At 42.9% G+C, this 24,539-nt stretch overlaps 1 protein-coding gene across 1 annotated transcript in view; it reads left to right on the plus strand.

Annotated features, from left to right (window-relative positions):
* The window catches only part of B3GLCT (beta 3-glucosyltransferase), a 974,893-nt gene that overhangs the window by 470,751 nt on the left and 479,603 nt on the right, over positions 1-24,539 (plus strand). The window contains exon 5 of the mRNA XM_085621666.1: positions 7,758-7,834. Coding sequence (XP_085477792.1) covers positions 7,758-7,834 — 77 coding nt within the window. The remainder of the gene's footprint in view (positions 1-7,757; positions 7,835-24,539) is intronic.

The raw sequence follows: 24,539 nt of genomic DNA on the forward strand, positions 1-24,539 counted from the left end.
ATCACTTCCTGGGACGTACACCATGGAATAATTGAACCCTTGAAGACTCAACACCCACTTCGCTATTCTAGGCGTGGTCCCTTCCAGCCGTTTGGTTGAGAATAACGGTAATAACGGTTTGTGATCCGTTCTCAACACAAATGGAATACCCCACAAGAAATACTTAAAGTGGTTTATGGCCCAGTAACAGGCCAAGGCCTCTTTCTCCACCGTGGAGTAGTTGAATTCAGCGTCTCTCAACGTTCTGGATGCGAACGCTACCACGAGCTCTTGACCATTCTTTCTCTGGGTTAGTGCTGCCCCTAACCCCTTCGTGCTAGCGTCCGTGGTAAGTGTAGTCTTGGCATTGGGATCAAACGCACCCAGAATAGGGGCATCCGCGATTGCCTTTTTGATGAGTGTGAAGGCTGACTGATGCTGTTGATTCCACTCGAACTTGGAACACTTCTTTAGCAACTCTCTGAGGGGCTGTACCTGGTCTGCGAAGTTTCTTACGAACTTGGCCATATATTCTGCTAGGCCCAGGAATGATTTGAGCTCCTCTTTGTTGGTGGGCTCTGGGGCTTGTTTGACAGCATCAACCAAACTGGATTTGGGTTTGATTCCTTCGCTTGATATGTTGTGACCCAGATAGACTACCGAATCCACTCCTATCTTGCATTTGTCCCTTTGAGTGGTAAAACCTGCCTTACTGAGTCGGGTCAACACCGCTTCTAAATTTTTATTATGCTCTTCAGCAGATGAACCATGGATTAAAATATCATCTTGGAAGCAAAGAACTTTTCCCAAGCCTTGCAGGATATGTTGCATGATTCGTTGGAAGACAGCTGCCGCTGACGCTAATCCAAAAGGTAACCTGGAGAATTGATACGCTCCGTGTGGAGTTATAAACGAGGTGAGAGGTTTGGACTCCGGATGGAGGGCCACTTGGTGGTATGCTGAAGATAGGTCTAACACCGAAAAAACCTTTGCTTCGTGGATAGCAGATAACATTTCATTTATGTTGGGGAGAGGGTGTCTGTCCACCCAAATGTTAGAATTTAAATCCCTGAGATCCACACATAGACGAATCCCTTTGTTTCCCCCTTTAGCTGCTACTACAATGGGCGCCAACCATTCAGAACTTTCAATTCTCTCTATGATCTTGCACTTTTCCAATCTGTCCAGTTCCTTTTTTAGTGGCTCTCTTGTCAGAAGTGGAACGGATCTAAGTTTATGAACTATAGGTTTAGCATTAGATTTCAGTTTGATTTTGTGAAGGAAACCCTTTAGGAGTCCTACTTCATCTGTAAACACCTCAGGAAATTTGTTGCATATTTCTTGCCCCACATTGGATCTGTCAATCAAGTATACAGGTTCAGGTGCGTTGGGATCCAACTTGATCCCCAAATCCTTTTGGTGTTTCCATCCCAGTAGGTTTGATCCGTTCTTTGTGATGTAGACTTTCCCCACAGTGGATCTATCTTTGAAATCTATGTTCATAAGTAGCATCCCCACCAGTGGTATAGGGTCTTGATTATACCCCCAAGGTTTGATGTCAGGCGGCAGGAGTTTATATACACGTGTACCTGAATTAGCTTGAAAGGTTGCTTCATTTACAAGAGTATACGGGGAACACGAGTCAGCATAAACTTCATACTTAACACTGTCCAACATAATTTCACATTTAGGGTATTTAGTGTTACTACATTCTGAAAAGTTGGCTACTTGAAAAATTATATCTTCACTAGTAGGTTGTGGCTCTACAAGCTCTACATCACTTCCTATCACATGGGTGACATTTGTTTTAGCATTGTGACACACTTTGGAAAAATGGCCCCTCTTCTTACACTTACTACATACGACACCCCTTGCAGGACAATTCATGCTGTTGGCCATATGGTTGGGATTCCCACACCTGTAACATTTGGGTTTATTACTAGCTGCAGCGTGTACTTCTGGACCAACTGGTGGGAGTTTATGCTTGATGTCTTTGCTAACTATTTTGTGGACACTGCCCTCTGCACTTTGTTTTACCTCAACCGCTTCCTTCATTTCATTCATGCAATACGCTGTGTGTTCAATGCTTTTAGCGATATCAATCGCACGTTTCAAATCTGGGGCTTCTGCTAGAAGTCTTTCTTGAATTTTCTTGTTGCTAGTACATCTCACTAACTGATCTCTGACTAAAGACTCAGTTAACGTACCAAAATCACATGTAGAGGCTAACCCTCTCAATGCAGCTACGTAATTTATCAATTTCTCACTTTTCGCTTGAATGCGTAAGAAAAATTTGTGACGTTCTAATACAATATTGATTTTGTCCCCAAATTGTGCCTCCAATTTCAACAACGTCAACTGATACACATCATGTTGTACATCACCTTCACCCCCTTCATCAACATTTACATTGTCAACAATGTCATCAGGTAAGTCTTCAAAAGTTTCTCTCCCTTGTTTTCCCAAATTATGTAGTAAAACATGCTGTTTACGCACAGCGGAAAATCTGTCCCCCCCAATGGCAATAAGGTAAGATTCAAATAATTTTACCCATTTCTTCCATGGAACTGGTGGATCGTCCCCTTCCTCAAGAAATGGTGGAGGTTGTGACATTGCGAATGACATAGTGGAAAGCGGAAGAAAGAAAAAATTAAATATTGCGCAAAAATTGCTAGAAAGTCTGGAAGAATGAGTCAGGAAAAAATGGAAAGGATGTGAATATGGGAAACTCTCTGGAAGGTGTGGACACTCTGGACTGTTTCCAGGGGTATGGACACTCTGGGAATATATATATTAAACAGAAAAAGCCCCCTCGACTTCCTGAATGCAGCAGCGATGAAAGGCAAAGTAGTCCAAAATATGACACTAGTTACGAAGCTTTTCCTTGTACAATAAACCACACAACCGCATATGGCCAGCAGATGGCACCGATGAGGTGAAAACGAAGATCAGTGTCTCATGACAGAGCGTCCTCCGTGAGGAAAAGTTATCGACGCTCAGGACCCCAGGCAGTGTCTCCAAACGGAGCGCTCTCAAGGACATCAACCGTGGCAGCAGGCAGAACACAAGACACCCAGTCCTCGCGAAGTGAAGACTCCCCCGCTGACAGGCCACCACACACGCTCGAACGCTGACAGGAAAACGTCGAAATACCTGATGGACGGTGCAGCCACAATCTCCACCGAAGTGCGCCACCCGTTCCCAGGAGACCGGAACACCGGACACCAGCTGGAAATCCTGACGCCCTCCCGATGAAGAAATGGAAACAGGCAGCGAGGCAAACAGCCTCGACGAATCAACAACACTGAAGACCGTAACTCTGAAGACTTGCTGGCCAGGAGTGGATTGACGAACCTCAGAGGGAAAGCGTGAAGATCTGGAGGCTCTCGAAGGCAGAACAGGACTGGGGGAAGGGCTCAGACTGTCCCCAGCACAATAAGTAAGATCGTCGCCAAAAATATGTTGTAAATACTCTCCCCTAAGAGGATAAAATAGTCTCCAAGCAGTAATGGTGAGGAGAGCAAGTTTATTTCATGTGAACCCTTCAGCCTTCTCAAGGATCTCCACAACGTTCTAATCCAAGCTTCAGCCACCAACATTCCAACCGGTGGACAAACCCACTAGGAGAGGTAGGGCGGGGGGGGAAAAAAGGGACATGAAAAGCGGGACAGATTACAACACTAGGGCACCGGTAGAAGACGCGCTAGCCTCCAAAAATTACAACTACCGCCAGACAGTGGCAGGCTGGGAGCTCCTTACTTTTGGTCTTATTGCTTTGCAGCCCAACTACAGTGGCTCTCCAATTGGCTTGTTTGAATACATCTGCAGAAGATAGATTAAACACCCTCTATGTTGTGTATGGTTTGGTTGCATAACGTTCTGCTGCCAGGGGTCGCACGTCCCCCTACACTTTCCCTATTCCTACGTAATGTCCTAATGTATTGGAGTGCCGCTCCGCACCACACCTTATGCGACGAACGCGCCTTTGTGTGGAATGCCTACCCCACTGAGCAGGATCACATTGACGAGAATGGGGCTGTGGGAGGAGGTGGAGGTTATAACAGTTGGTGATCTCTGTGAAGATGGCATACTATTATCCCATCAGGACTTTACAAAACTCAGCGGGTTACCTGGGATCCTTTTCATTACACACAAACATTATATGTTATAGCCATACACACTGGTCACCGGAGGGTTCAGAGGCAACCACACATGCATTTGTTCAAGCACTACAAGACATGGGGATGGGAACTGGTAGGCATTTAGTCAAATGGCTTTATAGGGGCCTACGCTCCCACTTACACATTTCGCTTACACCGCTGAGGGCCATGCGGGAGACAGACCTTGGCTGTGCACTCCATGGCAAGGGATGGAGATTTTGCTGGAATATCCAAGCTTAATACCCTGAAACACGAGGTTCAAATTCATTCAGTTCTCACTACTACATAGGGCATTCCTAACGCCTTCGAAATTGCACAGGAAATTCCCTGCGCTTCATTCCTCATGCCCAGCCTGTCATACTGACTGCACAGATCTACTGCACATAGTGTGGTCCTGGCCCACGCTGATCCCTTTTTGTGAGGAAATTAGGAAAACCCTTGTGTTCCTTACAGGGCGACCACATTGGGACACATTAGAAAACTGTATATTGGGACTCTAACATCTAGTTACCTTCTGGAGAATATTAGCCGTTGGGAAAGAGGATTGTTGTTTCGACTAAGAGCGGGTACTATGAAATATATGCTCTGTTTCTCTCTAGGGTTTAACGCTAAGCTAGATCAAATGTTATGCCCATGTGATAACCTTAGTAAACAAACAATGCCACATTTTCTATTTTTCTGTAATTTCTATCAAATGTATACAAAATAGTTTTTGATTCCTTTTTTTAAGGAAACCGCCATTATTGATCATAAAACAGCCTACACAGAAATTCTTAAATTAGAAGAGGATGCTTTGGTTTTCCGTGTAGGTTCCTTCTTGAAAGCGGCAGTCCGCTCACACACCTCTATGAGTACTTAATGAAGGTCCATTTTTTAGGCGCGCACTGTATATGTTATTTCCCCTTTAGGATCACATGAAATCGAGGCATTCTGTAATGAACAAATGTAACCAACTGCACTTTATAGCTATATTGTAATGCCATTTTGTATTTATTGGACTTTTATGGGCACTGTTTTGTACGATGCTGTTATTATACCGATTTTATGTATTTTAATATTGATTTATTTTGACCTGTGCTTTTATGGATAAATTTTTTAATCCGAATAAAGATTAATTGAATTGAATTGGGACTCTACCCTGGACTCAAATCATTAAAAACTAAAACACGATTTGTGGACCTAGTGCCTCTGCTGGCCAAGTGGCAGATAACACGCCACAGGAAGTCTTCCGCCACGCCTCTGGTGACTAGTTGAAGTGAGGAGGTCTGGAGATGTGGGTCGGCTGAGAGCTCATCTCTACGTAGAGAGGAATCTCGCGGGCTACGTAAATGGCCCATAGCTATGGAGTAGGATGCCATGCTGGAACACTTTAAAATACAGGGAGAGGACATTGACTGATTCTGTGCTGGTGGTTGGTGGCTGATTGGGTCGGGTCTTCTACTCCTGGTGCTCCCCCTCCCTCCTTCCTTCATGGTTCAAACAATGCTGACAAGCAGTATGCTCTTTTCCGATAGTTCAACGAGGGGACCTTCTCTATTTAATATTACCGTAATTGCAGAATTATGACATGGCAGATTTGTTTGGGGAGGCGGGGTAGGAGGGTGTGTTATACGGACATGTACTACCCCTTTGTGCATTGTTACCAACATTGTCTTAGTGTGCATCTGATGATACTAGATCCACGCCCAGATACTCTACATATATGTTAACTGGTCCTATGATGTGGCTAATATACTAGCTATATTGCTGGAACTGTACGGCAATTCACTACATGTCTTACTCCTGTTTGATAACTCAATAAAATATGTTTGAAAAAATAACAAATATAAACTATAGAAGCCTAAAAATGTGTCTTGCTTTATATTGCGAAGTAATTTGCTCCCTTGAGCAATGATACAATGGGGGCATACTCTTTGGTCACTAATTTGAAATAATTCGTCTCTGATTTCCAAATAAATTGGTGAATGTGTAGTTCCAAAGCTAATGTAAATTTTAAGACTGCATACATGCTTTGCTATGTTTTTGCGGAAGGTTTTTCACTTGTGCTAAAATACGATAAACATTCTGTAATTTGTTGAAGATTAAAAATATTTAAAAAATAATTCCAGCCTGAAGCATAATGCTAAGATTGAACATTGTGTGCACAAGAATACAATTAATTAGGGTTTTTTCTACTGTCATGATAATAATTGGTTATGTACTTATCATTCTTGGGGTGGGGTGACGTTTGTTAGACCTTTTGTGCATTTATTAGAGTGGAACTCTGTCTTTTGTGGCTATTAATGATGATGACATTGTGTAAATTGTACACCCCGTGTTAGTTCTCATAGGGGCATATGTATCAACATCACCATTTGCGATTCTCAAATAGCGATTTTTAAAGAATCGCTATTTGAGAATTGCAAAACGGGATGTATTTAAAAAATTGCAAACTTTTTGCGATTTCTTTAAATTCCTTAATTGCGATTAGCAAATTGCGAAATCGCAATTAAGGAATACCTGCCCATTCATTCCTATGGGCCAGGAGACCCATAGGAATGAATGGGAAGGAATTCTCAAATAGCGAATCGCAATTTGCTAATCGCAATTTGAGAATAATTTCAAAGGTGCAAGGGTGTCATGATGACACCCTGATGCACCCCTGAAATTACCATGTGTGTGCATATGGCGCACATACATGCCCTAAGGGCATGTATGAGCGCCACATGGCACTTTGTAAAATTCAAAAAAGTGCTTTTTGAAAGGAAATCGCAAATTACCACCAACTGGAAGTTGGTGGTAATTTGCGATTTCTTAAGGATAATTCGCACAACTTGGGTGCTTTTTACATATCATTTAGGAAATCGCAATTTGCGATTTCTTAAATGCTTACGCAAAATTAAGAAATCGCTAAATTAGCAATTCCTTAATTTTGCGATGGGATTTGCCTCATACATCCCGATTACCGATTTTTTATTCGCAAACGCTGTTATTTTGCGAATTGCAGCGTTTGCGATTAAAAAATCGTTTGATACATATGCCCCATAGTCGATTATAACTTTCTACAATGAGAACGACACATGCCGGGGCGAAATGCGGGAATGATGACAGTACTTTTTTATTTTATTAAAGAATAAAATACTTTTTTTTATACTACACAGGTTGGGTACAGACCTCTTTCCCCATACAATGGGAGACTTTTGGGGAATATAAATGTATCATATATTTTTCAATAGAACTTATTCTATTAGGCTAAGGTAGACGGCCCTTTATCCAGAATGAGACAATGAATAACTTGGGCCTGACGTGATTAAGATAATTGGTAAGTAGTTTTGCTGATATAATATAATAAAATAATGTGCTGCCCTTTTTTTGTAAGCCCCAATACCTGTTAGCTCTTATCAGTGCCCGTTGAATGATGGAAATGTTTAGCTGGTGCTGTAGGGTGATGATTGACACTCTTGTAGGGGTTTGTTGATAACTCATAGTTCTACAGCTGTGCTATATGGAAAACTGAACTGTGATAAGCTGAGCACCTTGAGCATCTATGTATGGGCCTTTTGATACTCCTACGATATCAGAAAAATAAATGTCATTAAAGAAACAAGCAATATTTATTCATGCCTTTTCCTTTTGAAGACCCTGCCTACAGTGCTGCTCCTGCATCAGCTGGATGGACATAAAGGGGCGTGGACTGTACTTCCAGTCATTCCAGAGTAAGTATGAAGTTTAATATCATTTATTGATTGGGCTTTACTAGTGATACCATTCCCCTGTCAACATAAATAAAAGCATTACCTACACAAAGCTTGCATAATTGAAAGGCTTTGCCAATGTTTTTTTTCCATTGCCCTTTAGGTTGAGAATGCATGTGTCATGACGCATGGCTTACAATCCTGCAATGGTGATCTAATACAGAAACCCCATGAATAAACTACCACACACGTGTGCTTGTGCCCTGACGCATGTGCTTCATGAAGCATTGCATACATTATATATGTTTTAATCTACTATTCTAACATGACAAACAGTAAATAAAATAAAAAATGAAATAAATGTGTACGCCAGAACAAAAAAAAGGAAGCGAGAGGCCAGATACCATTTAGAAGCTGCCTGACCCCTTAAAAATAATTGCAAAAATAATATTTAAAACAGAGCTAGGTGTTGTGGAAGTCGAGCAAAAAGACAACGTGCTGGGAAGAGAGAAAGGAAACACATGATCTACCCCATAGAGCGCTTGACAGTAATGAAAAAGGAAAGAGTTCCCTGAAGTTAGCAGTGGAAGGGGTGCATGTTATCCATTCTGGACATACTGATACCGAAATGCTTTTGTGTGGGACAAACAAGAATACGGAGAAAGGAATTGATTAATGAGCAGATATCTAAGATAGAAAACAGCCAGATACCCAGTCGTGAGCAAACCCGCCCCCCCCCCTCTTCCACAGACCTTTGTAACGTTTATTTCACAAGGGTTTATTTTCAGAATATAAACATTTTCAATCTAAATTCTTCTTAACAATCTCGTTGTTGATCATTTATATGCAATTGAAAACAAATCTGCGCTAACCTGCAATGGCAATGAATGGGTTCTGTTTGGATGACTGTTTTGTTGTATGGGGTGTTTGATACATTAGCAGAAATCAACACATAGATACACCCACATACTGGTCAGGTGGCGGTGGAACTCTGTATCAAGCACAGGATTCTAGTCCAAATGTTTTGGCAGCACCATCATAGACCTGGCCTCGTGTAAAATCGTGGCCATGCGTCTTTTTGAAATCCTGCACTTAGAGCTCTGGTCAGGCCTAAAGTGCAATATACAAGTCACCTACCAGTCCAGAATTCCGGTACCGTATATGACCACCTGACTCTCCTTATTATGTTGATATAATTGACTTGTATTATCTGAAACTGTTTTATACCTCCTGATCTTAATTATCTGCTTTCCTCATACTGAGTGGACTGTGTTTCCGTGTTTCTACATAAAGTGCTCTAGCACCCCAACAGTGTAAAAACGAATGAATAAACAGGACCTTAACCTTTCATTAGTGATCCCTATGTAAGAGGACTAGTCTCGCCATTGACTACAAACCAAAAATACTGGCATTACCGAACCTCAAGTCAAGTATGTGGGTGCGTAATCACTTTGTCCTGATTTTTCTTTTTTTTAACAAAGGAGTCCAAATTGATTCCTATTCGGGTTATATTTTTAGTTAAAAGACAAGATCAGTCCTTCATATTTCGAACTTGTCTGGCCTGGTTGAATAGAAGCACACAAAATGCTAAATCCCTGTGGTTATTAGCCATAAAAAAATATACAAAGCAGTTTCCTTGGCTAACACCTCCCTCTGCAAGCCATGATGTTATTGCTTTACTATTGCATCATGAGGATCATTTGTACTCCAGAAGCAAATGTACATACAGGTGCAGTCCGTTAATGGCCGGTTACTTACTGGTAATATTCCTTACTCCGAGTCTTAGACCTGTCCATCACAGTCCTTACGTATGTGAGCGACAGCTCCTCCCAGCAGATATTCTCATGCTGAAAACTCACCTGCTCCCATCCCTACCCTTCAGGCCATGGCCACATCCTGTGAGCATAACGCCTGACCTTACCCCCGAAAATCCTGTACATCAAAGCACAAGAAGCCAAACACAGGGAGGGATGGGAACCAGGACTGTGACAGGGAGGTCTGAGACTCGGTGTAATGAATATTACCGGTAAGTAATCGGCCATTACCTCCTCGTCAGACCTTCTCATCACAGTCCTTACATATGTAAGCAGATACCCAAGCAACAAACCGGCTTCAACATCAGAGCTGAAGAACAGACTTTATTAAAATTAACAAGCAGCAAAGTTACACCCTCTGCACAGACCGCAATAGTGTGTCCCCAAAACTGGAATACACAGGGGACGCGCTTAAAGACTCGAGCAACATCCTTATAGACTTCACTTACCTGCCGTGAGGTGAACGGCTCTCCATACGGGGGAATCCTGCTCCCTGTTCTTTCTTCCATCGCCGTGAGGGGAACGGCAGTATTGAACACCATTGCCCAGCATCCCCTGGCACCGGCGCAGCGCCTGACGTCATCTGGGCGCGCCGGAGCTCTACAAAAGCAGCCGGGTGCCTCCGCAGCGCAGGACGCGTGCGGGCAGCGCCTGGGCGAAGCCCGTCCTTGCCCGTCAAGGTCCGTCCAAGGCCGGGCCGGGCAACCCCTCTGACATCTGCCGTGTAACTACAGAACTGTAAGTGTTTCAGCGCGTGCTTGTGTATTGCCCCTCCAGTTTGTGATACCGGATCAATCTAGATTGACCTTGTGTTTAGTATTTGATTGTCAGGATATATCCCACTATCCACCTGTGGATTGCCTTGGCCTGGAGCTAGGCCTGTTGTGGGCCAGTGACTTTGATTTGGGACCTATTTGAACTATTATAGTTGTGTCATTCCTTGCCTGGGGTCATTTCTTCCCTTCTCTTCCATAGTGACTGTTTGTATATTTATCACTTTATGGCTGAGAGTCAAGAGTATTTGTCCTCCATAAAGCTTGGGGGCTTGGCCAAGGGCACTTTGGACCATTACTTTAGTAAGGCTACCATGGATTTAGAGAGGGAGGACACACTAGCTGAGCGCAGGGCTGAGCGCCGCCAGTCGATTGAGTGTCTGAAAAAAAGGCCACCAACTGATCCATCACAACAAGTTATTTTGTCAGTTGTAAATCCCCCCAGTGATGATTTGATTTCCTTAGATGGCGTCCCTGCACTTCTCCGGGAGTTATCCCCCCTATCTTTCTCATCTAATTCCTCGGAATCTACACATTTGAAAACTATTCCCTGTTCGTATGACTCCTTGCCAGGAACAGAAGTAATATCAATTCCTTCCTTGACAAATAAAGAGACCTCTAAAAGGAAGACTAGAAATTCATTGTTGTATAAGATTCCCGGTCCACCACTTAAAAAAAAGAGAAAAAAGGGGGGAGATGGATGCAGACCTAGGATTAGTCATACCGACTTTGGGAAAAGAGACAAGATTATCAAACCAGTCGCTACTATCCCTAAAATCCCCATGATGCTTGTACAAACCCCAAAGGTTGTTTCTAATATCGTTCCAAACTCAGCGGAAGTAGGCACTCCCCAATACAGTTCCCCTAAGAAAATACATTTAATTGACCCTCTGGAAAGTATTGAACATCTTATAAGGTCTTTCATATTACCAATAATCGAGAGGCTAAAGAGGGTCGAGGAAAGGCTGGGGAATATAGAATTGGCCGTTAGCAATAAAGTGGGCCAAACTAGAGATAAAGTGTTGAAGGACTGCCCTCCCGCTGTAATTGAACAACCTTCATGCTTTATCGTGGGAGATGGTACAGCTAGAACTTGCAAGACGACTACTGGCCCTAAAGAGACGATTACTGGCCCTAAAGAGCCGGCTAAGCTAACCCCCAGATCTGCAAGACAGTCGGTCTTGCAAATTTCAAATGAAACCCAGAGGGGTGGGGACAAACGAGATGCAAGAAATATGGGTATTGATGAGCGTATGAGCCCTAGTATCGTCAGGGGAACTAATTGTAGGGAGCCTCAGGTTGAACTACCACCTGAAGCGGTTCCCTACGTGGTGGTGTTGGCGAGAGTTCCTAAATTGCCAGATGGTAAGAGGGAGGGGTTTTTCCAGCTTAAAAATAAGGTTGTACATTGGCTGAGTCAAAATCGCCCACTCCCGCATTACATTAATGGTGAAATACTTCATGTTCGCCGATTAGACTGGCTGGGAAGCAGAACGAAGGACATTAATGGGGACTTAATTGTCGTTAATTTTAGGGACCCTGCGGTGGTAAGGCATATTCTTAATTGCCATGCAGGGACTCTTGGTACTTCCATTATTCCCCTGGAGCTAACTTTCTTCTACCCTAGAAATCAAGTGAGTAGAGGCCGTTACCTTGGGGGTCCTTCTTTGCCCATGTCTGTGATTAACTCTCGTCCATTTCGCATAAATGAGCAAAAAATGTTTGAAATTAATCCCCAATCAACGACCCTTGATAATATCCCAAGGTGGGACACCGTATTCCCACGGAATTATGGGAATTGTATTGGGAGGTTGGATCATTTTGTCCCATTTACGCCATTGGATGTCTCAAATCGATATGAGGCTCTTTCGAACCTTGACGGTTGCGATTGACAGATGAGGCAAATGACTCAACTACCCCTTGACAAAATTCAGTCTGACACATTACTAAATCTCGGGCTATTGCAAAATGGTAAACCTGATCCTACGGAACGACAAAGTCCACTGAAGGGGATCTTGATTCCAGAACCAACCGTCCCCTCTTTTATTCTACGCCCCCTTTTAATTGTGTATCTAGCCAGGGGGCGGTTGCCGGGTCTTCCATATTGAGCAATTCTGCTGGTCTCCTCAAACGACTAAGCAATCTCCCAATGTTGAAGGTGTTAAAATTATTTCATGGAATGTGGCAGGTCTCAAAAATAAACTCCTCAATCCGGAGTGGAGTTCATTTATCACCTCCTTTGACATTTGCATGCTGCAAGAAACCTGGATGCTTAAAGAGAGTGTGGCTCCAGGCTTTGCAACATTTGATATTTTGGCATGTAAGAGTAGTAGGGGAAGGCCCTCGGGGGGCTGTCCTTGTGGGTTGGCTCCCATTTGGGAGTAAAGGCAAAGGACATCACAACTGACTCCCGGGATGTACAATTTGTACTATTGGACGTAGAGAATGGCCCGAGTATCGCTCTGATAAATGTTTACTCAAGACCTACTAAGAGGGGCCTTGAATCAGAGGCTATTACTGTATTGTCCAAACTATTACAGTTACTTGGCTCCTCTACTGTGGTAATTCTGGGCGGGGATTTTAACTGCCACTTCGAGCCCCTACTGGATCCAAATACGGGAGATCGCGATGACGTGGACTTATTATGGAACATTCCTGATCCACTGACCCCCTTAGTTAAGGTATGGACTCCCCTTGTCTTGCAATTGCAGTCTCTCTCTTTAGCTGCATCATTGCGAGCATGTAATGGAAGGGTGATGCCAGATAGACCTGGGAAAGCAACGTCCAACAGAGCAAACTATACCTCAATTATTGACTACATCTTCATTGAAGCTAAATATTGGGACAGGCTTTATGAATTTGTGGTCATTGAGAGGTTGGATAGTGATCATAACGCTCTAGTTCTGACCCTTAAACCAGGGAGCTTTGGACTCAAAAATCCTGCCCCGGGTGATAACCTTGTGATTGATCCATTGACAATTAGAAATTGTAGAAGGAGAGTAAAGTGGCCAGAACTCCAAATGTCCAAGAATAAGCTGGCGGAACTGTATGGAACAATAATTCCATTTATTGAAGAGATGGGGGAAGTTGGGTCTCTGGGTAGCCCCACTGATATCCACGGCAAATTGGTTATCGCACTAAGGGACATTCTATACCCAGTAAAAAGGGTCACACAGCCAAGGGCTGTATCAGCTCGGTGGTTTAATAAAATCTGCCGTTTAGCCAAAAAGGCCATGCTGCTGGTAATAAAAACTAAGGATAGAGAAGCAATTACAACAAATCGTTCCTTGTACAAAAAAGCAATCAGTGATGCTAAGAAGGAAGGGGAGGTTGAATTGTGGGAGCAGTTGGGCCATGCGCTCAGTCGTAAGGACGCTAAATTATTTTGGTCTATTGTCGCAAGTGGAGTCAGTGGATATTCTATTGCACCTGCCCCAAATATCGCAGCCTCAACTTGGGAAAGTCACTTTTGTGACCTGTATGGCACACGTGATCCTGATAGTCTGTCTGTTGACATCTCAGACTTTTCTCTAGTCCCAGTGTGCCATGCCCCTTCTGAACTCCTCACTCTGATCGAGGTGGAAACAGCAATTGGGAAAATGCTTCCGAACAAGGCGCCGGGCTTGGATAAACTGCCTGGGGACCTATTTAGGGCTCAACCGAAGATTTGGGCACCCTACCTGGTTGTCTTATTCAATCGCATTTTACAGGGGGGTGAAGTACCCTATACTTGGCTTGGGGCCGAAATAGTACCCGTCTTTAAAAAGGGCTGTCCACTAACTCCCTCCAACTATAGGCTTATTAGTCTTATAGATACCTCACAAAAATTAATGGGGAGGGTACTCTTGGACAGGGTCCTGGGTTGGATTGAGGAGAACGGGATTTTGACCACATTTCAGGGAGGCTTTAGGGCTGGTACTAGGGGTGGGCGGAATTTGCGCAATCGCGTTACGCAAATTTCCGCGAAACGGTAAAAAATCTCCGCGAACACGCAGAAATTCCGCGAACACGCGGAATTGCTTGTTCGCGATACTTTTTTCCTGTTCGCGATCGCTGTTTGCGTGCTCAGGGTGAAATATCTCGCGAACACGCATATTGAGAACGCGAACAAGCAAAAAATTTCGCGAGGTCGCGGAACGCAGATTTTTGGGTAATTTCGCGTTCTCCGAGGAACGCGAAATTACGCAAATTCCGCAAATTCCGCAAACGGAACGGAACTTACCGCCCAGGCCTAGCTGGTACTTCCACTCTAGATCAGATTTTTCGCCTGCAGGTCTTGTACTGGAAAACAGCCTTGGTTGAGGGTGGCAGCCTCTACCTGGTGTTTGTGGACCTGCAGGCAGACTTCGATCTAGTTCCTCGAACTAAATTGTGGCAAGTGCGCAGACCTGGGTCTTCCACCTTACTTATTGGCTGTCCTATCTAGGCTTCATGCCAATAATTACGCCCAAGTAAGGTGTGGTAAACACTGTGAGCTTACTGACCGTTTTCCCGTTCAAAAAGGCATTCGCCAAGGGTGTGTTCTGGCCCCCACATTGTTCAGCCTTTACATTAATGGTTTTATTGACCATTTGAATTGTATAGTAAATAATGACGCCCCTAAACTAGTATCAGGACGTGTGCCCGCATTGATGTTCGCAGACGATACCTTATTATTGTCTAGAACATCTTCGGGCATACAAAATACACTGAATGGTTTTGCAAAGTTTTGTGAGTCAAGAGGACTTGAAATAAATCTGGGGAAAACTAAATACATGATCTTTAACCCCCCTAAGCGGGTGCGTCCAAACCCAGTCCTATTTGATATTCCTCTTGAGAGAGTTAAAACCTTCGTCTATTTGGGCGCGACCCTAACGGAGAATTTCAGCTGGAGTGCTCAGATCGCCAAGTCAGCGCTCAAGCTTGTTCAATTGGCAGGGGGTTTGAATAAAGTTTTTAAAAGATCGAGTTTCAACCCAGTATCTCCCGCCCTTGAAATTTATTGTCGACAGGCAAGAGTGGCTGCAATCTACGGGGCCGAACTCTGGGGACATAAGCAGTCAGTGTCTCTCTCAAGGGCTGAGCAATCTTTTTTAAGATCTCTTCTAGGGCTTCCTTCCAGCACACCGTTGATCCCCCTTAGGTTTGATCTTGGGTTAGTCCCAATAGAGGAGATCATCAGTGCAAGACCTATTTTGTACTGGAAGAGGCTGTGGTCAGTGCCTGAACTGTCCTCGTATAAATTAGAATTTGTAGAGGTTAAGAAAACGATGGAGGGTAGTGCCTTCTTAATTGGTCCACGTCAGTGGATAATCAATATCAGAGACATTGCTCGAATGAAGATCATTTGTGTTGTTTTTATTTATCTTTTTATCAAAGGAGCGCAAAAATTTCAAATTGTGAAGAGAAAAACAAAAGCCGACACGTGTTTCGCCCTAGTGGCCCATTGGCCGTGGGCTTTTTCAAGGCTAAAGTGGTATGAATACAAAGAATAAGGTAGAATAAGTTAAGTTTAAAGGGTGCAGAGTTGTCAGTAGAGTGAATTGTGGGAAAGTGGAGAACAAAATATTAGCCAGAAAGAAAAAGATGGTGATAGGAGAAGGGGGAACCAAAGAGGGGATAGAGAGAGGGCAAGAAAGAAAAGAAAAGTGCAAAAGAGAAAGGAAAAGACGGTAGGGAAGAGATAGTGAACCAAAGGGAAGAGGAAAAATATAAATCATAAAAGCTTGTAAGCAACGGCATTCAAATATTAATTGCAACAGTACATGAGCGACGAATATGGAAAAGGTAAGTCTAATAGTTAAAGGTCATGCATTGAAACAAAGTGTAGAGGGCAACAAATACAAATGTAAGTGTTATGTTCAACGCAATTGTGACATAGGTGATATCGTGATCACATGAGAATTAAGAAAACACATATTAGGCTCAGGATTAACAAAAACACATAATGGGCGCAAGATTATCAAAACATATGTTCGACGCGCCATCATATACAGCACAGAACAACATTAAGCATGAGGTTATGCAGCCAGTGTAGTAATACTTTAAAACACGGACTAATGATGTCGTCAAAAAGAAAGAAAAAGATTATGCATCATAGTTCATAGAAAAGCAAAAGTAAAACACAGTGAGGCAAACGTAGTCGAAATATAACATTAAAGCCTCAAAAGAACTGAGCGTAGCAAAAAGGCTGCTTACCGGTGAATATTAATCAACACAGTCTTCCTATAAGGGAAACAAAGGATTTGCAATAAATCACTGTAGTCTAAATAGTAGGTGGAAAAACGGGCATATTTGGGAGCTTAATAAGAAAGAAAAGGCTGAGAAGCCGGTTTGAAATAGGGAAAAATGGCGCGCTTGGCAATGAATTCTAAGCGTTATAATACCCATGAGTTGCCAGTGAAATAATCGGAGGATAGACGCCTGGTTAAAAGCTGCATGAAGCGATGAGGTACAAATGCAAAGAAAAGGGATTAGTGTGGGATTTGTATTAAACATTGGTCGTGTAGTTAAGAGGCTACGTGAAACAATGAAATCCCGGTTCAGCAGAAGCAAAATGACACTCTTAGCGGGAGGTCAAACTGAGCGTTTGAGAAAGGTAACAAAGGGCGCGAGGATATAATTAAGCAATTTCGGGAATTTCGGTATGATAATTGCGTGCTTAGTAAGTCGATAACAAAAGACAGTTAACAGATGGAAAGTGACAGTGCTGTAAGCCTCTCTCACCTGTGAGAGTAGAAAAGACGTCTCTGCGGTCCTCGGGAAAGTCGACTAGTGAAAGGAGCTGTCAGATGTAATCTGACTCAGGTTGCATGACGTCAGCCAAATAGAGAATGCTGACGTACGGAAGAGTGTGGAAGCCACTGAAAAGTTACTATGTGGCCGGTGATTGTAGCTGTTGAAATTACAGGTTAAAAAACATGGGTGCACTTAAAAGAGTATATAATATTGCTAATTTAAGGAATAAAGGTCTTGAAATGAACGACAAAAATAAATAAAAGGTGTCACGAGTACTATATGTCAGTAGGGGGACAGTGACTGGGGAATTCAGTAAAGGTCTCTCTCTGGTCGATACCTCGTGCTAGTATAGGTACAAAAGGTCCAAGAAATATAAATGAAGGCAGTGCAGAAAGTGGACACAGAAACAAACACACAAATAGGAGTAGTAAATGAAAGATAATTAGTGTGATCTCCAAGTAGGGCAGACTACAGTGATTTATTGCAAATCCTTTGTTTCCCTTATAGGAAGACTGTGTTGATTAATATTCACCGGTAAGCAGCCTTTTTGCTACGCTCAGTTCTTTTGAGGCTTTAATGTTATATTTCGACTACGTTTGCCTCACTGTGTTTTACTTTTGCTTTTCTATGAACTATGATGCATAATCTTTTTCTTTCTTTTTGACGACATCATTAGTCCGTGTTTTAAAGTATTACTACACTGGCTGCATAACCTCATGCTTGATGTTGTTCTGTGCTGTATATGATGGCGCGTCGAACATATGTTTTGATAATCTTGCGCCCATTATGTGTTTTTGTTAATCCTGAGCCTAATATGTGTTTTCTTAATTCTCATGTGATCACGATATCACCTATGTCACAATTGCGTTGAACATAACACTTACATTTGTATTTGTTGCCCTCTACACTTTGTTTCAATGCATGACCTTTAACTATTAGACTTACCTTTTCCATATTCGTCGCTCATGTACTGTTGCAATTAATATTTGAATGCCGTTGCTTACAAGCTTTTATGATTTATATTTTTCCTCTTCCCTTTGGTTCACTATCTCTTCCCTACCGTCTTTTCCTTTCTCTTTTGCACTTTCCTTTTCTTTCTTGCCCTCTTTCTATCCCCTCTTTGGTTCCCCCTTCTCCTATCACCATCTTTTTCTTTCTGGCTAATATTTTGTTCTCCACTTTCCCACAATTCACTCTACTGACAACTCTGCACCCTTTAAACTTAACTTATTCTACCTTATTCTTTGTATTCATACCACTTTAGCCTTGAAAAAGCCCACGGCCAATGGGCCACTAGGGCGAAACACGTGTCGGCTTTTGTTTTTCTCTTCACAATTTGAAATTTTTGCGCTCCTTTGATAAAAAGATAAATAAAAACAACACAAATGATCTTCATTCGAGCAATGTCTCTGATATTGATTATCCACTGACGTGGACCAATTAAGAAGGCACTACCCTCCATCGTTTTCTTAACCTAAACTTTTCAATGGCTCTCGGGTGTAGCCATTTACAAGGACTGTGCCACATATAAAATTGGGCCCTAACAACTGCAGCGTCGCAAGTCCAGAACTTTCCACCCATACAGCAACCTATAGAATTTGTAGAGATCTGGCCTGCACTTAAATTTAAAAAGATCCCCTGGCTACTGCATATTAATGCAGTTTGTACCCAACTAGGACTCCCGGAATTGTGGGCAAATCCGGAGGCAAGTTGCCCTGGGATATCAAGGAAGGAACTTCTTTCTCTGGTGTCCATGAAAAACTTTTCTTCTCTTTCGAGCTCTTCAGCTATGGGTAGGTTCACCTTAGAATTCCTCATGGTTAAACAAGACCCTAAACTTGAGGAATTCATGGATCAAATAGAACCCCCACTTGCTCGCAAATTGTACATTCAGTTAAGGTATGGTACCCTACCGGTTAGGTCTTTTTCATCTAAGTGGCAGACACAAAACCCGGAAAGCTGTCCTGCTTGTAATTATAAAACAGAGTCTGTTGCACACGTGCTGCTTTTTTGTCCTGCTTACCATCTAATTAGGAAATGTTGGCTGATTCCCATTTGTAGGAACCTGGGATTTCGCCACTTTAAGCAGGCTTGCAGGACGCTAGTTTATGATACTCATCCAAACATTGTTTTTGCTGTATCCCGCTATCTTTACAGCATGTGGCGTAGGAGACAAACGTTTTTAACCTAACTACTTTCACATTGATGACTTAAAGTTTAATCTCTTTTAAAAAAAAATTAAATTCTAAATGTTATTTTTTGTTTTATTGTGCTATTGTAATTGATTATGTGCACTTTTATGGTCTTATGACCGAAATAAAGTTATCAAATGAAATGAAATGGAATACACATCACCACCAAGCGGTAATGTGACATAAAGGTGTGAGGAGAACTTAGTGTCGGTCCTACAAATCTCAGCCATTGAAGACCCTTGCATACAAGCCCAGGAAGCAGCCATGCAACGTTTCAAGCACCGTCACCCGCCGGGACTCATAAGGCTCCAAAATGGCCCACTTGAACCTCCTACTGACAGTAGCAACAGAAGGCTTCAGACCCTGACCTGCCAAACCAAAAGTAACAAAAAGGTAATCCACTCTAGGAAACAGGCGGGTATGATCCAGATACACTCCGAGGGCCCGCTTGACATCCAAATGGTGTAGAAGAACCTCCTCCTCAGACTGAGGATCCGCACACAACATAGGCAAAACCAACTCCTCCAAACAATGGAAAGAGGAGGGAATCTTACGAACAAACACAGGATCAGGCCTGAGAACCACCCAATCCGGATAGCATGCTCAGAACACAGCAACTCCCCCACACGTCTGGCCGAGGTAATAGCCACCGGGAAAACCACCTTGATAGTTAGAAACCTCAGGGAAACCTCCTCCAGCGGCTCAAACGGGGCACACTGCAACGCCAGCAAGACCAACGGCAGATCCCAACTGGGAGGCAAGGACTGAACCACAGGCTTCTTGAGAAAACAACTCCTCAAGAGCCTGGCCACCAAAGGCATCACCGCATCACAGTCATGACCCCAAAAAGCTTGCACAGCCGCCCACTGAGCCCTCAAAGAGGAAATAATCAAACCCAAATCAAAACCATCCTTTAGAAAGCCCCAAACCTTCACAGGATCCACTGCCAAGGCAGACCAGCTCTTGCCAAAACACCAACCCTGAAACGAAACCCAATGCCTGGCATAAGATTTCAGGGTAGAAGGTTTTTGAGACTGCTGAATAAAGAGAGCCATCTCAGAAGAACAACCCAGTCCATGGGAAGCCTCCAGCATGGCAACACCGACAACTGTAACAACAGAGGGAACCAAGGCCGCCTGCTCCAGACCAGAACAACCAGGATCACAGAGGCTCTGTCCAGCTTGATTTTCAGGAGAACCCTCTGAATCAATGCAATCTAAAAATACTCAATCTCCCACCAACACGCAAGTGTTTACTTTTCCAGAGTAGAGTATTTGCATTCAGCACCTTTCAATGGTCTGGATGAAAAGGCACCTGTTACCAAATGACCCTTATGATTTTGCATAAGCACATCACCTATACCAACATTGCTGGCATCGGATACAATTACAGAGTCATAAGCAGTGTTAAAAGTGGCCAAAGCAGGTGCAGATGAAATGCATTTCTTCAAATGTTTAAATTCACTGGCACAATTGTCATCCCATAAAAATGATTGGCTCTTTTTCATCACATTTCTCATGTGTACAGTTTTGTCAGCGAACACAGGAATGAACTTGGCATAATATCCTGCAAGGCCTAAAAAAGATCTAAGCTGGTCTTTATTTCGAGTTTCCGGCGCTTGCTCGATGGCCTTGATTAAATTTAGACTGGGAGGAATACCATCCTTGTTAATGGAGTGGCCCAAATAATCTACAGACGTTACCCCAAACTTGCATTTTTCCTTTGTTAAAGTTAGACCATTGTCTTGTAAAATACACAAAACCTTGTGAAGTTTTTCAGTATGTTCTTGTGAGTTGCATACAAAAATGAGTATATCGTCTTGAAAATATAATACGTTTTTAATGTCTTTAAACAATTTATGCATAGCCCTTTGGAAAACGGATGACGCCGATATTAATCCATAAGGCATCCTCTTATACCTGAAGGCACCCTCTGAAGTAATAAATGAGTTGAGATGTTTGCCATCTTCATGTAGGGCAATTTGGTGATAGGTGTTTGACAAATCAAGGGTCGAGAAAATAAAAGCCCCCTTGAGTTTGGCAAACATCTCTCCAATATTGGGCAAAGTTTGTCTGTCAACCCACACATTGTTAGTAAGATCTCTTAAGTCCACACATAACCTACATTTTCCATTAGGTTTGTGTGCGACCACAACCGATGACAACCAATCAGAAGATTCAATTTCTTCAGTGTCATCAAGGTGACATAACCTTTCTAACTCTTTCTTTACAGCATCCCTCAAATGTAATGGAACATTTCTGACTTTTTGCACCCAGGGTATCGCATTATGTTTCAAAATAATTTTGTGGACAACATTTTTAAGCAGACCCAACAGAGAAGAGAACACATTGGGAAACAGCTTCTCCCACTCAGATGCAAAATCAGTTCCGACATGGAGAATCAAATTCGAATAACCAAGAACTTGATTGGGATCGAGGGTGATCATAAGGTCTCTTTGTTGTGGCCACCCTAAAAGACATGAACCGTCTCTAGCAACATATGCCTTAGCAGATATGGACTTGCCTTTAAAGCTAAAGGTGGATGTGAAAAATCCTAACACTTCTATAGGCTTCCGCCCATATCCCTCAAGTTTGATGTCAGGAGGGCATAGATGTGTATTGGGAAATTCTTTTAGCCATTCATCCTCAATGAGCGTGTGTCTAGCACCCGAGTCTGCCATAACATTTACTTCCTTATCACCAATCATTATTGTGCAAAAGGGAGCATCTTTCACATTGCTGTTAACCTCATAAACAGTTAGAATAAATTCCTCATCTTCGAAATCGCAGTTAACCTCCTTAATTTGATCTGCAGCTTGGTTTTTATAATCTATACTTCTATTCCTGGACTTGTTTTTGTTCCTACACATTCTGGCATAGTGCCCCTTTAATTTACATTATCTACATACTTGACTGATGGCAGGACACCTTTTATCATTGGCTAAGTGACCAGGATTGCCACATTTAAAACACGCATAGTCTTTTTTTTCTTGATAGGAGTAAGTCTTATTCTTAACTTTGCTAGAAGTGCCCTCAACAGTACTGGGCTTTTTGACTATTTGAACCTCAGAGACATTCTTTTCTGCAAGCTCTTTCAAACCAAGTTTTATGTCTTCAAAAGGATGAGCTATCTCAATGGCCTTGTTTAGTTTCAAATCCTCAGTGGATAACAATTTTTCTTGTAATTTGACATCTGCTACCTTGTGCACTAGTTGATCAGGTACCATCTGATCATGAAATGAAAAATAATTGCATTTGGATGCCAATGTTCTCAGATCATTGACAAAGACATCTATTGATTCATTAACGACTTGGCCTCTGCTGAGAAATTTGTGTCGAGCAACTACTTTGTTGACCTTTTTTACATACAGTTTGTCTAATTGTTTAATAGCGTCATCAAATACATCAATGCCATCATCATCAGACGACGTGCAATTTTGAAGATATTGGAGATAAATGACTTAAAATGCGCCTGCCTTCTACACCAAGGCAATGATTTAAGATAGCAAGCTTCCTTTTGTCTGTATAATCATCGCCACCTATGACTTCAATGTATGCTTCCAAACCTTCTTTCCATTGTTTCCACTCCAGAATAGGTTCTCCTGGTGTGGCTAAAAATGGAGCAGGTGCACCAATACCTTCCATAATAAAGATGCACAATGGTGTGTGAACCACTGGTGTTGCTGTGTTCACAAATTTTTATACAACTGGAAAGTGTGCGAATCACTGAAATGCTGTAACATAAGGGTCACAGCAAAAGGCTCGCATGAATGACAGTGTGCTGATGCCTTACAAAACGGTGAGTAGATCACTGGTTAAATGTACCATGTATGTGACTCTTTATTGTGAATAAAGAACGTTAAAAAAAAATTGTTGTTAAATGTTGTGTGGATCACCGCAGTAAAGGTTGAAATGACTCGCACAAATGAAGTGTGCGAATCACTGAAATCGATTCTTCATGCTTTACTGATGGTATACACAGGGCTAATCCTTGAAATGCTAACTCAACTAAAAAGGTAATTGGCGTGCCTACCGCCGAAGCATTGAAATGGGGACACACAACAAAGAAATAGTAATGTGCCCTTGATGAAATCAATGGGTGATTATTCGTGACTCGAGACGTTGAAAGAATTACTGGTGTGCGTGTCGCCGAAAGACAGAGGTGCAACACGCTGAGCTGAACATGAAATGACACCACGTTGGTTTTGAGTGTCTAAAAATGGTATTCCAAATATTACAGGCGTGCGTGTCGCCGAAGCGGAAGTAATCAAAATGCTTGTTCGTATTCGGAATCCACAAAAGGCAGAGGTAGTGCTCTAGGCTTTATTGTAATACGCGCACATGCGCGTTCGCCAGAACAAAGGCTTCTGAGGAATTCAGGGTTGAAGACGCAACAATTCCGTGAAGCGCGCGGAGCTAGCGCATTCGAGAGCAGAGCGCGAGGGACAGGTCATGCAGGCTTTGTGCGCGAGAAACAGCGCAAAACGGCCAAAGTGCAAATAATTAAGTAAAATCTCACCACAGCTTTCCTTTTGAATGAGGTTTTCGGGAAGACAAACATTCATCACCAAATACTTGATCAAACGGGTCCCGGAAACGCTCAGTCGCTTCTGGCAGTCAATGGACTCATGATCTGCTCGTCGCAGGGCTCCAGGTTTGTTGGTTGCTTTTCCAGTCGTCGCAAGTATATTATTCTCAGGCAATGATGACAGGATACAGTAATGAAGATATGGTAGGTTTATTTGATGAGGAGATGAACAGAGCAGCTCCTTACACAAGCCTGGGCCAAACCGTCTGCTCGTGGAATCTGGAGCACGCTGTGTTCCAGATTTCAGATGAGATCAGCAGGGCACCACATGGTTATCAACCTCTGCACACTCACCCACTGCCGTGCTGTGGAAGCGGGAGAGGCCAAAAACGCCGTCAGTTCTTTCAAAAGAGTAATCCTGCGAGGCTTGGAAAGGATCACATTTTCCATCCTCGTATTGAAGACCCCACCAATGAACAACCGTTCCTGAGTTGGAATCAAATGGGACTTCTCCAGGTTCAGCAACCGCCCCGAACCGCTGTAGAAGACTGCAGACAACCTGAGTCTGAGATTGAGCCTTAGAAAAAGAAGAGGAAGAAATCAACCAGTCATCCAAGTACGGAAACACCTGGATCCCCTGTGCATGCAACAACCCCACAAAAGCAGCCAACACCCTGATAAACACCCTAGATGAAGCAGAAAG

This window comes from Triturus cristatus, chromosome 8 (genome assembly GCF_964204655.1).
Source record: "Triturus cristatus chromosome 8, aTriCri1.1, whole genome shotgun sequence".
In the NCBI taxonomy this organism is placed as follows: domain Eukaryota; kingdom Metazoa; phylum Chordata; class Amphibia; order Caudata; family Salamandridae; genus Triturus; species Triturus cristatus.